Source organism: Mandrillus leucophaeus, unplaced genomic scaffold (assembly GCF_000951045.1).
Source record: "Mandrillus leucophaeus isolate KB7577 unplaced genomic scaffold, Mleu.le_1.0 Scaffold920, whole genome shotgun sequence".
Lineage (NCBI taxonomy): Eukaryota > Metazoa > Chordata > Mammalia > Primates > Cercopithecidae > Mandrillus > Mandrillus leucophaeus.
The window spans coordinates 935,310-952,704 of NW_012110031.1; the positions used below are offsets into that span (position 1 = coordinate 935,310).

The 17,395-nt window shown below is 49.1% G+C and overlaps 1 protein-coding gene across 5 annotated transcripts in view; it reads left to right on the plus strand.

The window, feature by feature from the left end:
• MRVI1 (murine retrovirus integration site 1 homolog) overlaps positions 1-17,395 on the plus strand; it is a 116,277-nt gene that overhangs the window by 54,386 nt on the left and 44,496 nt on the right. The window contains exons 3-10 of one of the 5 annotated variants that reach the window (XM_011969915.1): positions 4,974-5,077; positions 5,640-5,710; positions 7,985-8,158; positions 8,874-8,951; positions 9,676-9,728; positions 9,937-9,981; positions 11,107-11,724; positions 13,815-13,893. In XM_011969915.1, the coding sequence (XP_011825305.1) occupies positions 4,974-5,077; positions 5,640-5,710; positions 7,985-8,158; positions 8,874-8,951; positions 9,676-9,728; positions 9,937-9,981; positions 11,107-11,724; positions 13,815-13,893 (1,222 nt within the window). Of the gene's footprint in view, positions 1-4,970; positions 5,078-5,639; positions 5,711-7,984; positions 8,159-8,873; positions 8,957-9,176; positions 9,179-9,675; positions 9,729-9,933; positions 9,982-11,106; positions 11,725-13,814; positions 13,894-17,395 lie in introns of all 5 variants that reach the window. The other 4 variants (XM_011969916.1, XM_011969918.1, XM_011969920.1 and 1 more) reach the window with 4 other exon arrangements.

Below are 17,395 nucleotides of genomic sequence, written 5' to 3' on the forward strand. Positions count from 1 at the left end.
CAGTGAGCCGAGATCATGCCACTGCACTCCAGCCTGGGAGACAGAGTGAGACTCCATCTCAAAATAAATAAATAAATAAAATAAAATATGTATTTTACTTATTTTGCAGCCTGAATATATGAAACTCTTAGAAATGGATACATACTGTAACTCTCCTAATACCACCACAATTATTTTTTCAGACTACAACATGGAGTTAGCTCACGCTTGGCCCTCCTGCCACTTTAAATAGCTCATCCTCATCAATGCATGCCAGGAGTTTGTAAAGCCCCACCACAAGGGGTGGTAGAAGCCATATGATAGAATGCACGTAAAAATGATATTTTAGCCAAAATGCATTTCTTCTTGTTCATCAGAGGACTCATACAAGAAAGAAATTCTCTAAATATGACAGACTTGAAAAAGGCAACTTTCAGAGCTCAAATTTTCACGGTCAGAATAAAATCCGGGAAAGAAGCCCGTGCATGCTATAAGCACAGTCAGAGTTTCCATTGGCGTTCCCATGGTGATAGGCATGAGGCTGCCCAGATGATGTGGGCGGGAGAGATTTTAAGCACAAACCTCCTGTGCTCTAGAAAACCAGGCCAGGATAAAAACTACATGACACAGGGCAGTAACTCAGATGCCTTTGAGCACAAATCACTGAAGGAAGCCAATTTAGGATAGCTCAAACCGGGTTACTCTGCAGAAACGTGGGCCCAAGATTGTTTGATCTTTCAGTTTAAGGAAAAGCAGGCTATCCAGACCTTTATGTGAATTCTTACAATTATGGAACATTGATAACTAATTAAAAAACTTGTAAACCCTGCTAGCAAACAGGCACATGGGTCTCTAATTTGCACCTCTGAGCTCAGAATATGTGTCAGAGGATGCTCATCTCAATTGACATCCAAGAGATCACACCTGCCAGAAACACTGACAAACCCCTGATTCCCAGTAATGCCTTTTGCTAATGCTACTCCCTTTTAATGATGTGAAGAGATTCCTCTGGAAAGACTTCGGCTCTTCCTACTCACCAGAAAACCCACACAGTAGAAAATTCCCTATTCCTTCTTCTTCCCTGGCTCTCCCATTAAGCTTGGCACCTGCCCCTGGCCCTGCCTGCTGCCCCCTCTATCTGGCCACCTGCCATTTGACACGCTGCTTCCCCTTCTTAACCTCCGCAGCCCGTGTGAATACTGTTCCACTGCATGTCCTCGGGGCCCCAGATCATTGTTCCACCTCCCTTCTGGTCCCCTGGAAATCCCCAGCTTCTCTGCTGCTTGCTGGCCTCCCACCAAGGGAGCCCACTGGACAAAAGATGGGAAAAACTGGCTCACCTTGAATAGAACCACCGTTAATTTTAATAATGATCATGACTCAAGGGTACTTATAGACCATATGACACTTATCAAAGTGTATACACATTCGTCATTTCTTTTTACTTGCATAATCTTCCTGTGAGACAGAGCAGGCCTTTGGCCATTGTACCCTTATAGGAACGGAGGGATAAAGCCACAGGAGGACAAGCTTGTCACCAGCCCCTCAAGGCATACTATCCAGAGAATGAGTTGTTGCTTTTTAGAAAACTCCCTGGATGTCTCTTCTAGGGGGAGTCCTTGACGGAAGCATGGGCATCTGTCCTCGGAGGGACCGGAGCTCTGGGGTCATGAGGACAGGTCAGCCAGTCTTGGTTTCAGCCACAAGCACCATGCCGACTTCTCGTCACTCCCTCTTGGCCAACTCTAGGTTTCCAAACGGAGAGTGACACAGCTCCAATTTACCAGGGAACTCCTCAGAATTCCTATAGGGGATGATGGATATTCTAATAACTGGGCCTCTTCTGTCATCTCAACCAGTATGAATAGAGGGATGCATGGATGATCTGCTGTCAACATTTCTGTATTTCCCTTCGGGTAGTTAAGCTATTCTCAGGCCTAACCTTCAGGACTTCCCATCTCCAAAACCATAAAGACCAAACTCATTAGAGTAGCTTCAAGGTCCTTCAGAAGCTGGCTCAATCTCTTATTGTAGTTTCACATTTCCCCCAGCCCTGACCTCTCCTATCTCACATGTCATAGTCCATGCACCTGCAACAGCTACACTAACAAATCCCTGATTCCCAGTAATGCCTTTTGCTAATGCTATTCCCTTTGGCCGAATCCTGCCCTCTAACATCTTTGCTGTGCAAGCTCCTATTCATCCTTCAAGACCCAGCTCAAAAGTCCACTCCTCTATAGAGTCCTCTTCAACTCTTCTCACTAAACAGTTTTCTTTTCCTTCCTCTGAACTTTCACAGAATGTGGTCCATCCCTTGTTACCTTATATTTATTATGAGTTATTTCCTTGTATCCCTTGCTTGACTGCGAGCCCTTGAGGGTCTTCTCTTCATATCTCAAGTTGCTTTTGGCACATGGTGGATAACCATAAAGTGTTTGTTGAATGAAAGAGAAAGAAATCTGAAGTAATATAAACATTTATTTAAAATATTAATCATATGCTAGAAGCCTAGCACATTAAAAATATCAATCATGGCCTGGCATCGTGGCTCACACCTTTAATCCCAGTGCCTTCAGAGGCAGACATGGGAAGATCGCTTGATTCTGGAAGTTCAAGACCAGCCTAGCCAACATGGTAAGACCCTGTCTCTGCACAAAAAAATTTTAAAGTCAGCCAGGCATGGTGGTGCACACCTGTAGTCCCAGCTACTCAGGAGGCTGAGCCAGGAGAATTAGCCAGGCATGGTGGTGCACACCTGTAGTCCCAGCTACTCAGGAGGCTGAGCCAGGATGATCCCTTGAGCCCAGGAGGCAGAGGCTACAACGAGCTATGATTGTGGCACTGCACTGAAGCCTGGGAACAGAGTGAGAGTCCCTCTCCATACTAAATAAATTAAATAAATAAAAATATCAATCATGCAGTAGGTACCTTATCAATGTTATTTTTAATCTTCACACTAACCTTGTGAGTTAGACTTTATAATCATGGAGCATAGAGAGGTTAAATAACTTGTCCACGACACACAGCTAGAAGTTTAAATTTGAGCCCAGGTTTGTCTGACTCTTCCAATAGGCAATGCTGCTTCCTACTGCTTCTCCACAGCCCAAGCTTCCCTTCCGTGTCCCGGGAGATTCTGAGTGCCTCCTTTTCCTTCAGCCACGGTAGCTCCCTGCACTGAAGAGCTCCTGGATAAGAACACAGAGCCCCATGAACATCTCCTCAAGGATCTGGCTCTGAGTTTCCACATAAAAGCATCCTTTCCACAAGAGAAGCAGCATGGTGCTCCCCAGGCTGGACTCTCACCCAGACTTCTCCAGCTCATGTGGCCTTATGCTTGGGGCCAAACAAGGGAAGAGATGAAAATGACAATGGGAAAAGCTGGGTTCACTAAAATTGTGGGACTTAAGAAGTCCAGAGAGCAGTATGAGGCCCATTTCACAACAAGGCATAATGTCAAAAGGAGAGCGGGCCTCCTCCCTGCCTTGCAGGGAACCAACACCTGCGCATCGAGGGCTCAAGAACACAGCCTGGCTCTGCCAGAGGCTCCAGCCCATCGGCAGCACCCTCCGCCAGCAGGGCTAGTGGAGGTGAAAACATTTCATGTGCAGGGGCTCTAGAAGGATTTGGCCCCCCAGGGAAAGTGGCAGTAGGGACAGTGGGTACCCACTGCTTTGAAGCTGCAGGAGGCAGCACCAATAGTGGAGGTGGCAGCGACACACTCTGGGGCGCTCGGAGGCAGGTCTTTGGCGAAGGCAGTCGGGTGCTCACAGAGGGAGCAGTGGCAGCACACGCCAGTCAAGGGGGTGGGAAGGAGGAGAAGGAAAATGACAGGCACCCTCTTAAGTTGATGGAGGGACCTAAGAGAGAACTCCAGGAGAGTCTCTTCTAACAAATTCTGATTACTGAAATGTCAAAGTTACCCAAAGGTAGGACTGTCATGGAACATCAGGGGTGTGTGGGTGCCACTACGTTTTCTCCAGGCCATCATTCTTCCCCAGCCAGGCTGGCCTCAATCTGAGGACTCTGTATAGTTCTTTTCCTGCATTGCTAGTGAGAACTAACGAGGGATAGCTTGTAGTGTCCCTAATCTTAATGCATGAATAGTGAACTGTGTTAAGCTCAGGTGAGAGCCTGCTGGGGGAATAAAGGAGAAACTGCCTATCTTTTTTGTTTTCTGAGTAAACCAAATAACCTGTATGTGTGCACTATTCACAATAGACAAGGTATGGAAACAATCTAAATGTCTGCCAATGGATGAATTAAAAAATGTGAAAAATATATACACAATAGAATATTGTATCTGTATACACACACATACACACACACAAGGATATTATTCAGCTTTTAAAAAAGAAGGAAATCCCACCATTTGCAACCATGTGGGTGAACCTGCAGGACATTATGCTAAGTGAAATAAGCCAGGCACAGCAAGACAATATTGCATGATCTCACTTATATGTAGAATCTAAAAAGGTCAAACTTGCAGAAACAGAGAGTAGAATGGTGGTTGCCAGTGACTGGGGGTGGGAGAAATGGGGAGATGTTGGTCAAAGGATTCCACTTAATATTTCAGTTATGAGATGAATATGTTCTGGGGATCTAATGTACAGCATAATGTATTGTGTACTTGGAATTTGCTAAGTATTGTCCACCATACAAAAAGGTAACTATGTGAGTTGATGGACATATTAGTTAGCCTGACCGTGGTAATCATTTCACATCAAAACATCACACTGTATGCCTGGAATATATGACATTGTATAAAAACATTGTATCGAGGTAATGAAAACATCACATCGTATGCCTTGAATATATACAATTTTTATTTGTCAACTATACCTCAATAAGGCTGGGGGAATAAAGAGTAAACTGCATTTGTCCCCTAATCAAGATGGCTCTGATCATCATGATGTGAGAATAAATGCTCCAGCTCCTGCCCCTGGAAGCTCCCACCAGCCCAAGCCTAACTCTGTGTTTTTGTTCTAAACCAGCAGGGTCCTCCTACCACAGGGATATCTTACAGTCCACCCCCCACGATTGTCCTGACTGGGGATGCCACTTCACCAGAAGGAGAAACTGACAAAAACCTGGCCAACAGGTACAGGTGCCTGATCCTTGCATTGTGACGAACAATATGTCCTAGAACATGAGGATCTGACAGCTATATTTTTAAATAAATCTTTTCTTTTTTCTTGTATCATTTTATTGACTAAACTATAATCAAGCAGTTTTTCAAAATACGAGAGAGAAATTGGAATTTTTCCATTTCTTGGCCTCCCATGGAAAGGGCTAGTCTTTAAGAAAAGCATAAATCACCGCAGGGGAGTTCAAGGTCAGGAGTTCGAGACCAACCTGGCTGACATGGTGAAACCCCATCTCTACTAAAAATACAAAAATTAGCTGGGTGTGGTGGTGCATGCCTGTAGTCTCAGATACTCAGGAGGCTGAGACAGGAGATTCACTTGAACCTGGAAGGCAGAGGCTGCAGTGAGCCGAGATCGCACCACTGCACTCCAGCCTGGGCGACAGAGTAAAATTTAGTCTCAAAAAAAAAAAAGAAAAAAGAAAAAAGAAAGAAATAAATAATATACAGGCATCTTTTCACCTATTTTCAAGTCGTGGATTGATTTTCTGAACAAGATGACTGTTCTGTCTTTCAGAGTTCACAGTCCCCACAAGAGGCCTTCTCACAGACACTTGAAGGTGTCCACTGCCTCCCTGACATCTGTGGGTAAGGACCAGGGCAATCTAAGTCATGTTTGAGTAGAAAGACTGAGGTCTGGCAGCATGGCTGGGCTTGACCCCTTACTCTCTCCTTCTCTTCAAGGTGGTCCCTCCCTATATGCCCAACAAGACAGGGTAGATCAGCCCATCTGGGTCTAGGAGAAACATATTTAATTCAGTTTTCGTTGCTCAAAAGACAAGACCAGGGCAGGAAGAGGAAGATGCAGAAGTCAAAGAAAGAAAGAAAGAACAGCTGAGTGAAGCTTGTTTCTGAGGTTTAGGGGGCAGAGTCCTCCAGCCTCTGCTAGAGAGGCCCACATCCAGGTTGGAGTGGGTGCCTGAGTGTAAGGCCGGCTACCCTGGTCATCTACTCATCCCCAGATGGTGGCTCACGATCTGCCCTGGGCTGTTGGAACATAGATATCATACAGAGTTGGTCACTGCCTTAATGCTGCTCATAGACTACGAAGAGACTGAGAAATGAGCAGATAATTGGGACCCTGTATGATAAGGGACTGCACAGAAGAGCTAGGCCAGCCAAGGCAAGAAGGGGACCGAGCAAGTCTCTCTGGGGAGAGGAAGTTTTAGGAAGGTATTCCAGAGGAGGAATACCTTGAGTTGTGCCTTAGAGAGCTGGACAGATAGGCGAGGGAGGAAGGGCATGCCAGGGGGAATATGAAACACACTGAAAGAGCAGGAACCTCCATGGAGCATGTTGCTGGCAACTGAAACTCTGCCATGTGTACCAATTGGGACTTTTTCAAATGATAGAAACCCAACTCAAACTACCTCACACCAAAAAAAATTTACAAAAGCCAGCGCTTGTGATTTCAGGTAGTGCTAGATCCAGGTGCTCAAAGTGGATTATTAGCAATTGTCCCATTCCATCTCTTGAACCTTTTTTCTTGTGTGTTAGCTTTCTTCTTGGCAGACTCTTCAACACATGGTAGCCAGCAGCTACCAGCAACTCCAAGCTTACGCCCCATCAGTGGAGAGTTCCTCTTCCCCATATACTCCACACCAGGATTGCCTCTCAATGGCTTCACATGGCCGTCCCTGAGCCAATCTCTGTGGCCAAGGGGATTGGGTTCATTGATTGGCCAAGACTGGTCCACATTCCCACTCTTGGCACAGGGGAGGGGGGTTAGCTAATGGGGAATCAGAGGGGTTTTTACCAAGTGAAAACCAAGGAGCTGCTGCCCAAAGAAGAATAGAACCTGATGGAGGCGAAATGGGAGCTGTTCACTCCAGCAGGGCTGAAGTGGAGGGACTCGGGAGTATGTGGGGCCAGCAAGACTGGCTGAGACCAGTTTGGGGTTTGGATGCCACACTGAGGAGCATGAGAAATCCCCATGAGATGAGGTAGAGAATGGCTTGGCCAGATGTGGCTCTGATAACCACTCTGATAGGCAGTGGGGGATAGGATGGAGGGGCTTGCCTGAGGGCAGGGACCTCTTAGGTGGCAGACATAGTTGTCCAGGTAAGAGCTAATGAGTGCTAGCGAGGCTGAGGCAGGAGAATCACTTGAACCCAGGAGGTGGAGGTTGCAGTGAGCCGAGATTGTGCCACTGCACTCCAGCCTGGGCCGCAGAGTGAGACTCTGTCTCAAAAAAAAAAAAAAAAAAAAAAAAAAAAAAGCTAATGAGCAAGCATGGAGATAAGGAACAGGCTCCAGAGATGTTTATAGGTAAATGCAGGGAGGACTTGATCAACTGATTGGATGTTGGGGGAGGGAGAAGTGGGGAATGACTCCTGTGATCCTGAGCAGCCAAGTGAGAGGTGGTGCCATTCACCCACCTCATCCAGAGGGGCAGTTTTGGAGAAAAACGGGCGTGAACAATGTGAGTGGAGGGAAGGTGGTCACGGGGTTGTGGCCGTGGCCGATGATCTTTGGTCTCCCTCTTTTATTCACAAACCTTAAGCGCATTAGCTTGTGAAAGAAACAGACCGGAAACAGGAATGCACTGGGGGTGCAGATGGCACCAGAGGTAGGGCTCCTGGGTGACCTTCCCTTCCCAACAGAGTTTAGGAAAATTCTGTGAACCTGAGATGGCTCCAGGACCATTTGTGATGGAGGACCACAGGCCATAAGCCAGAGGCGCCAGGCCTAGAGAGGAAGCCAGTGTCTGTCCCTATGTGACTCTCTTGATGGCACTGGGCTGAGGTTTGGCTGTCTGGTCAGCTGTGGGCAGAGTCCCTGGGATGAGGCATGGTGTGGCATGGCCTCAGCCTGGGGCCATGGATGCAGCGGCTCTCACCCCAGCTCACCCTCCTTCTGCAGATCCCACGGGGCACATCATTGACCTGGTGAACGACCAGCTGCCAGATATCAGCATCTCAGAGGAGGACAAGAAGAAAAACCTGGCGCTACTGGAAGAAGCCAAGTTAGTGAGTGAGCGATTCCTGACCCGCCGTGGGAGGAAGTCCAGGAGCAGCCCCGGAGACTCCCCATCAGGTAGGGTGGGCCGGGATGTACAGGTGGCTACCCTGAGCCCCTCTAGGGTGGGGAGAGAAGGGCCTGGCACCGGCTGCAGGGGGCACCTCACCTCTGAGGAGGTTGCCTTGGACTCGCCTGCTCGTCTCAGCAGAGGTAGGGATTCTGTCCTGGACTCCCTTCCCCTGATCTCTAACTGTGGGTGCTGGGAAGGATCCTAGGCCCTCTGGGGAAGGGGAGATGGTCTACGGGGAATTTCCGGGTTGGAGGGAATGTTTTCCTGGGCCCAGAAATCCTCCTGCTTCCTCTATGCTAGACTCACTTTTCTTCCTGAGCAAAAAGTTGGGCAAGTGTGTAAGTGTACTTAGGAGGACAAGGGGAGCTTTTGAAGTCAGGGCTACCCTGGGAAGTCTAGAAGGAGCAGCCCCTGGAGCTGTACCTGACAACCAACGCCAGGCCTCAGTTTCTGGACAGTGCCTTGAGGTCAGGCCAGACAGGCTGAGGAGTGTGACTCTATCCTCGAACCCCCAAATGGCCTGAGGACACCCCTCTCTTGGGCAGCAGCAGGGAGGGGTTGGGCTATAACAGGAGCATCATATGGCAGTCCAGCATCAGCCCCTGAGCCCAGCAAGGCAGACCCAGTTCCCAGGGCCTGGGAATACCTAAAAGGATGTCTTTGCCAGGTTGAAGTCCTAAACCTTTACGAATGCCAGCCAATTTGTGTCTGTCTTCACAGCTGTTTCCCCAAACCTCAGCCCCAGCGCTTCTCCTACATCCTCTCGAAGCAACTCGCTTACAGTCCCCACCCCGCCAGGTGAGGCCCAGCTGCCCGGGGACTTCCCGCCCTGCCTCTTGCTCTGGGTGGCAACTCAGCCTGGACTGATCAGCATGCCTGCCAGCCTGCAGGCTCCCCCTTCAAGAACTCTGTTTGGCCCCTTCACACCCACAGCAAGACCCCTCTCCAGGGGCCATTTGCTGGGCCACCCAGAGGAGGCAGATAGACTTTCTGTTAGTGTCTTGGCCTTGTGCTGGGAGGCAGATGTACCCCAGGGTCAGGAAGGCTGGGTGGGAAAGGGGACTAGGACAGCCTCTCTTGCTCAGGGAGGCTCAGAGAAGCCCCCAAGAGCTTATACGGAAAGGCCTCTTTGGGGTCTGACTTCTTCCCTTTCATTAGGCTGTGCCCAGAACTACACCCTCCAGCCAACAAGGAAAGAGGGAGGGTGCCAGGAAGGGCAGCGGGCCCTCATCAGTACAGCGGGGCACGCTCAGGTTGGGGCCAGGCAGGCTGGGCCCAAATCTCAGTGCTGACATTTCCTGGCCATGAGACTTTGATTTCTCTGTGCCTCAGTTTCCTCCTGTGGTCTCTGTGAACACTCAGTGAGGCCCCACCTGAGAACCTGGCACATGGGAAGTAGTCAGCAAATCTTCCAGGCCTGAGATTGTGAAGGGAGGATAGTCTGGGGAGGGAGATGTGGCTGAAAGCACGGCTGAGGGCCTGGGCTGCTGGGCCTCACTCACTAGTGTCTGGACCCTTCCAGGTTTGGATGTGTGCAGTGGTCCGCCATCCCCTCTGCCTGGAGCGCCACCACAGGTGACAGGACCCACCCCTCCCCACTGCTGGGCTGTTTCTATGCCAATGGGTCTCTCCCCTTACTCCGAATACCAGGAGGCCCTTCGTGACCCACTGGAGATGAGGGTGCTGGGTGGAGGGCATGCTAGGGGGCCCCCTTGGGGATATTTCAAGAGGAAACATGGTCTCTTCCCATTCCTGACTGACTCGTGTTCACCTTCTCCAGCAGAAGGGGGATGAGGCCGACATCTCTTCACCTCACCCTGGCGAGCCTGTGAGTTTGAGCTTTTCTCCCTTTGGATGATTTGAGTGTGGGAGGCACAGTCTCCTAGAAGCCTAGGCTGGCCCCTGGGCAGCCTTCAAGTGTGTGTGCATGCACACGTGTGAGTGGAGGGTCAGGGCCAGGAAAACAGCAGATTCCCCTGCCCTATAGTGACTAGAAGTCTAAGGTGGAGGGGTGGGGAGGCAGGATTCAGGGGGATGAACTCCGTGGAGGCAATACTCACAGCGCTGACCCCTAGTCAGGGTGCTGGTTGGAGACAAGGGGGACCTCCAGGCCAGGTGAGACTGGCTCCTGTCAGCTCCAGTGGAAAGGGCAGGAAAGCGCCAGCCCCTGCCTGGGATTCTGTCTGAGGAAGCCGGGAAAACCTCATCTTTGTTGATGAGCAACAGAAGCACCCCACCCTGCTCACAACGAGAGGCCCACATGCTCAGTGTTTCAAGCGCGGCAGTAGAATTTAGTGTCACCTGGAACTGGGTCGGGGATACAGTCCTCTGGAAGAGTCTCAGCACACTTGAGGCAGCCACACAGACCCCCAGACCCACATGCTGCTCACAGCCCAAGTTTCCCTTGCGGAATGAACAAAGTAAACTAACACTGCAGAATCTTAGAGCTTCTGAGCGGGAAGACATCACCTTTGCAAGAATCGCCCCATCCAATGATCCTTAACCTCTTTGGATCATGGAACTCTGAGAAATTGTTGAAAGCTGTGGATGCTCTTCCTGGAAAAACGCCCCTCCACACACAGACATACACATACGTCATTTCAGAGGGTTCACCAACCTGGGTCCCTAAGAGTTAAGGGCCTTGCTAAGCAGCACCAAGGCTAGATCTGGGGCAACTGAGTTAGGGCCAAAGCTGCTTTCTATTCAAGTTTCCTCAGCTCCTATCCCTTGGGAAATTCTTGGCTGGTTTTGAATTGCGGGTTCCATTTTCCTGTTTTACAAACCTCAGGCAGAAGCCCTCTCCTTCCACATCATCCACTCATACCCCATACACACTTATACAAATGGGCCCCTTGGCAAGGTGTGTGGGGGCAGAGACTCCACAGCAGAAGTGGCCCCACCTGTTTCCCCTCAACCTGCCCCCAGGGTTCCAGCTCTACCTTGTCTTTTTCAGAATGTCCCCAAAGGGCTAGCTGACAGGAAGCAGAATGACCAGAGGAAAGTGTCTCAGGGCAGGCTGGCTCCTCGTCCTCCTCCAGTTGAGAAGTCCAAAGAGATTGCAATAGAACAAAAGGAAAACTTTGATCCCCTCCAGTACCGGGAGACCACACCCAAAGGCCTAGCTCCTGTCACAAACAGCAGTGGGAAAATGGCCCTGAACAGCCCTCAGTCTGGCCCCGTGGAGAGCGAGCTGGGGAAGCAGCTCTTGAAAACGGCCTGGGAGGGCAGCCCTCTGCCGAGAAGTCCAACCCAAGATGCGGGAGGAGTGGCTCCCCCAGCCCCCCAGGGGAGAAGCCCAGCTGGAGAGCCGATGGGGCCCAAGGCTGGCTCCAAAGCTGAGCTTCCACCCACTGTGTCCCGCCCCCCGCTGCTGCGAGGGCTCTCCTGGGACAGTGGACCTGAAGAACCTGGCCCCCGGCTGCAGAAAGTGCTTGCCAAGCTGCCACTGGCAGAGGAAGAAAAACGTTTTGCAGGCAAAGCCGGTGGCAAGCTGGCCAAGGCCCCTGGACTCAAAGACTTTCAGATACAAGTGCAGCCCGTGCGGATGCAGAAACTGACCAAGCTCCGAGAGGTGGGTTCCTGGGGGCGAGTTGGGCAGAATGTGTACTCCAGGTACCCCCTGGGCTGAAGACCTTAGGGCTGAACAAAGTAAACTTAGGGCCCCTGGCCAGGGCAGCTCTGGCCTGGACTTGGGCCTTGTGGAGGCGTAAATTTCGCCACTCTGAGAAGTCAGGCCTATTTATGTGGCATCTCTTTCCTAAACACCCGTTTTAGGTGCTTTTTATGTCAGTTACCAGGCAGAGCTCAGTCTAGAATCTAGGGGAAGGCAGACGTGTGGAGGGACATGTGGGCCCCTCAGTCCTGGGCTGCTTTCCTCCTCCAACTGGAGTGCAGTGGCTCATAAACAGGAATCCCCTGATGGAGTGCCCAGTCATGCCTAGGATTAGCTAGCAAGGGTGAAATAGTGATTTCCTTTGCGATGGCCCCAAGCCTTCCTTCCTGATGCCTGTTAACAAAGGCTTTAAGTCCATCTGCAAGTGTGACGGCTGCTCCGCCCATGGTGAGTTTCTTCCAGTGCCCATGGTGTCCCCCCCAGCTTCTGTTGGCCATCAAACCAGGCACAGCGGTCTCGCACGGGGCTGCCGCCCTATGCAGGGTATGGCGGGGCATCCAGAGATAGAGACCAGATAACAGGACAAAGCAATCCTGACCAGTCCTGTCTCCTCCAGAAGGCCCACTTGGAATACAAACCAAGGCACCTGGATTCCACAGAGTGGGGCCCAGCACCCCCAGAGCGGGAGGTTCCTCCTGGCTCCTCTACAGAGGGGAATGTAGGGCAAGGAAGAAAAGAATGTGCCCGATAACACTCAAGCACAAGTGAGGGGATTTCTGTGCTGGCACAGACACATTCCAATGCTGGCCACTATCCTATTCAGAAACCTTCATGATACTCTGAACTGGAGGCTCAGGGGAGCTGGGGCGTGGCTGCTGATGTTAACATTTTACACACAAAACTCTACCTAGTCAGAAAGACCCAACTAACTAGTGGATCAAACAGCACAGGGCCCAGAGGGGTTGCCAAGGTCCCAGATCTCTAGCGGAAGTTGGAGCCAAGGGGCCGACAGCCAGGGATTTGCCTTCATGGGCCTCTGGTCATCAGAGCCTCCTCACTCCCTACACTCTTGTAGGTTTTGCTCACCCAGCGAAGTTACAGGGAACCTGGAGGCCCCATGTCACTAACCACTACCCTGGCACCTGAGCGCCCAGCCCCTACCCGACTCCAGAGTGCTGAAGCTGATGGGCTGTGGGCCTCTGACTTGCTAAGCAAATGGGTAAAGGGTCTTTGACCATGACTTCCACTTGGATCACGAGCACCCTCTGCTGGCCCCTTCCTTTCCTCCTTTCTCGGGGCACAAACCATTCCCAAGTGCCCTCTGCCACACAGCAGACTGAAGATCCATAAGTCACAGGGGCAAGGAGCTCTGCCAGGTGCCTTCACTCAGGGCCTTGGTCTGGTGCTAATTGGCTTAGAGCAGGTGTGAGCCCACTTGGGCCGCATACCTGTGGTCAGCATCCCATCTCTCCCTGGGCTCTGCCAGCTGAGGCCCCAAGCCAGCAATTCTCAGGCCTCACTTTTCTGGAGAGTTTAAAAACTCAAGAGGTTCCATAAAAGGCCATTTAGGACCCGAGTGTGTGGGCTAATTGCCCACTCCTGGAAGTGAGCAGTCAGGAAGATCCAGCCAGCCATGAGAGCACCAAAGCTGTTTCCAGGAGCAGCGCCATACACACCCAGGGGACCCTCCTGTCCCAGAGCCCTTAGTTCTGCCCCTGCATGTCCTTTACAAACCTCAACCACAGTGAGGCCAAGCAGTTCATTTACCCTGAAGCCCACAGACTTGTTTAAAAAGACCATGCCAAGGGTAGTCCCTCACCTGTGCAATGCGGTGCCGACAGTAGTGTTTCAGGCACCTTCACGGACTGGGAGAGGAACTGTTTCCTGGTGCTTCTCAGGCCTCACCATGGCCATACCTGCCCACCCACCTCTCAGGCTGCCCCGCTTTCCCACCTCAGATAGTGGTTACAGAACCATAGACAGAGCCAAGAGAACAACCCAGCCCAGTGTCATCGTCTGAAATGTTGTCTCTTTCTTTTACCACAAAGGAGCACATCCTGATGAGAAATCAGAACTTAGTGGGGCTCAAGCTTCCGGACCTTAGTGAAGCGACTGAGCAGGAAAAAGGTAGGTGGGATTGGGGCAGATACTGTCTCAGCGAGTGCTGATTTATCTGTGCCAGATCAAGGAAGGTGAATGTGTAAACACAAGACTTCCTGTGTCTTCCTCAGGAAACATTTACAGGTGAATGAATGAATCCAATTGTGTCTTCTGCCCCCTCAGCACCTCCAAACCTGCCTCCTTCCAGCCAGCCCCCAGGCCTTGCTGCCAGCCATCCCTGAGCCCTGCTGGCATCTAGTGGGCCTGGAAGGGTGCCTCAGGCCTGAACTTTTGACACTTTCTGTTCCTCGTACACCCAAGAAGCTGCCCAAATTGAAGAGTTCCTCTTTTCGAGGCATCACGACCATCTCTTGCTTTCTAATCTGCTGTCACCACAAAGTCCATATCCCAGCCCTGCCCTGCTGGGTAGCTGCAGGCGCCTTCCTCCGAGCCTCCGGTTCCTCGCCCACCTCCTGCCAGAACCATCTTCTGAAAATGAGGCTTCAGTCCCTACCCTGCCTCCCTGTCTGCACTCACCTTGCCGATGTTCTCAGTAGGGTTCTGATCCCTTTAGATCTGGCTGGGCAGGTCCAGCCCTGTTCCCAGTGCCCCCAGCACCCTTCCTCGGCCCCGTTCTCCAGCATGAGTATGTCGAGCCCCACTGCGAGTTGGAACTGTAAGCCCCGCTATCACTCAGCCACGTGACTCGGGCAAGCTATTCAGCCTCCCTGGGCCTGATCCCCGCTGCATGTAAAACCAGGCTAAGAACAGTACTTGCCTTCTTAGGTGATTATGGAGATTAAAGCAGCTAATATCTGCAAAGTACCTAAAACAGTACCTGGTATATGACAGGTGTTATCTAGGCGTCAGCTATTATCATCCCTAGAGAAGAAGTCCCCAAGGGCAGGAGTGTGTGTGTGTCCACTGCTTACAACAATCCCTGGCACTACTAGGGCCTGCATAGGTATTTGTTGAATGAACTAATGAAATTGTATGAGATGTGGCAGGGGGCTAGGTGAGCCTGTAATCCCAGCACTTTGGGAGGCAGGTGGCTTGCTTGAGCTGAGGACTTTGAGACCAACCTGGGCAGCAATGATGAAGCCCCATCTCTACAAAAAATACAAAAATTGCCCAGGCATGGTGATGCACACCTGTAGTCCCAGCTGCCCGGGAGGCTGAGGTGGGAGGATTGCTTGAGCCTGGGAGGTCAAGGCTGCAGTGAACTGTGATTGTGCCACTGTACTCCAGGATTTCACTCTGGTGTACAGAGTGAGACCCTGTCTCAAAATAAAAATTTTTAAAAAGATGTGACAGCAGCGTTGAGATAGGTATGTGAAAATAATCTGTAATTGTAACCATAGTGCCGTGAGGTGGACAAAGAGGCATGGGTAAGTGGAGAGGAATGAGTGTTTCCAACAGGCGAGACTCCTGGCTCTTCCCTCTTCCCAGGGCCTCTTCTCTGTGGCCACTCACCCTCTTGCCTCTGTGCCTCTGTCCCCGCGGCATCTCCCTCCTGCTGGGCTGTTGCCTTCCTCTCTGAATCTATGATACCTATTCCTTAAAGCAGTGGGTTAGTCCCACCAGCTCTGCAATCTTCCTCCTTTCTTGACTTTCTTTTGTATTTTACTCTATATACTATTCCCTTTTTCAGAGGGGGTGGGGGACTATTTTTTATTGTAAATATATATAACTTTCAACTTGCCATTTTAGCCATTTTTAAGTATACAGTTCAGTGGCAGTAAGTACATTCATATTATGCAACCATCACCACTATCCATTTCTAGAACTTTTTCATCATCGCAAACTGAAGCACCATACTCATTAAAGCAATAACTCCTTATTCCCTCCCTCCCCAGCCGCTGGTGATCACCTTCTACTTTCTGTCTCTATGTATTTGACTGTTCTAGATCCCTCCTAGAAATGGAATCATACAGTATCTGTCCTTTTGTGTCGAGCTCATTTCACTTAGTAAAACACCTTCAAGTTTCATCCATGTCACTTACTCCTTTAAATTCAATCTTAATTAATAAATTTCCCATGGCATTTTCCACAGTATAAACCATTTTCACCTCTGATTTTATGTAATCTTCCCAGTTAGCTAAGAGGAGTAGGGATTCTTGCTCTTATAGTTGAGGAAACTGAGGCCCAAGGATCTCCTGACTCCAAATCTCATGGTTTGGCCATCTCATGAACAGTTTTACAACTTTTTTTTAGCTGTATAACATTTCAGACAAGCTGATTTGTAGGAGACCAGTGTGTTGGGGAGACCCAAGTGGGGCTGCTCTAGTTGAAGGGGATAGAAGGGCTTGGATCCTGCATCTTCTGAGACTGTGGGCCCAAGGTACCTCCAGGGACCCAGGCTTCACAGAGCACCATTTGAAATTCCTTGCCCCGCTTCAAGCTGCTGGGAGCCAGTCTCAGCATAAGAGCCCTCTGTTTATGGATGCTTGTGTGAATGTGTCCAGGATGTCACTAACAATGGTGGAAGCCCCTAGTCTGAACAATAGTAACTTACACCTACCTATTTATTCAGCTTTAGTAAGAAGGTCCCCAGAAGTAAAATTTCAGACGGTATTTTTCCTCGAGGGCTAAATGTTTTAAATAAATTAACCATCTTTAGAGGGATCTTTTGAAAATGCAGTGTATACTTCTCTACTTATAATTTTAAATTTACTAAAGCATATTTAAAACACTGGAAAAAAACCCTTAACTTTAAAATTTCACCCACAACCCCATAAATTCTGAAAAACAATTTTTTTCCTTTGCAATATTTGCCTGTATTTATAATGTTTTCAGTTGATTCGATGAATAGATACGGCTTCTTTTTCTTATTATTTTATACTCAGTAACTTCTCCTCAGTTATGATTTAATGGGTGCATAATTCCTTTTGTATTAACATATCTGTTGTTCTTTGAACTAGGATTAACAACACTAGTATAAACAATTATGGACTGTTAGCTGTTTTTCTTTCTTCCTTTAAATTATTCCCTTGAGATAAATGTTCAGACTTGAGAATCACAAAGTTAAAGAGTAGAAACATTTGCATTTCCCAAATTACTTGCCATGAATAATGCTACTGACAAAGACTGAATGGACATCTTTCTCTTACGCGTTACCCACACTGGTGTTTGCTTCTGCTCCTTGTTATTCAGAATATATTAAGAATAATCAGTAATTATCATTGTTATAACTTTATTATTATTAGTGTGAAGTTTCATTATTATTTCAATTAATTTGCTAGGAAGCTCAAACTTAAAATGTTAAAATAGTCATTTTATTTTCTTTTTGGGTGAATTAACTTCTCACTTCTTTGCCCGTGTATCCATTTGGGTCTGGGGTTTTTCATTGATTTGTTTGTTTTTTGTTGGTAATATATGTAAACTTGATATATTATAGATAATAGCCCTTAATTGGCTTTATCTCTTTTTGGGGTCTGTATTTTAATATATTTTCAGTCTTTTTTTTTTTTTTTTTTTTTTTTTTAGTAAGTTTTCTTTTGTGTTTTTTTAGAGGAATTTTAAGGAGTTT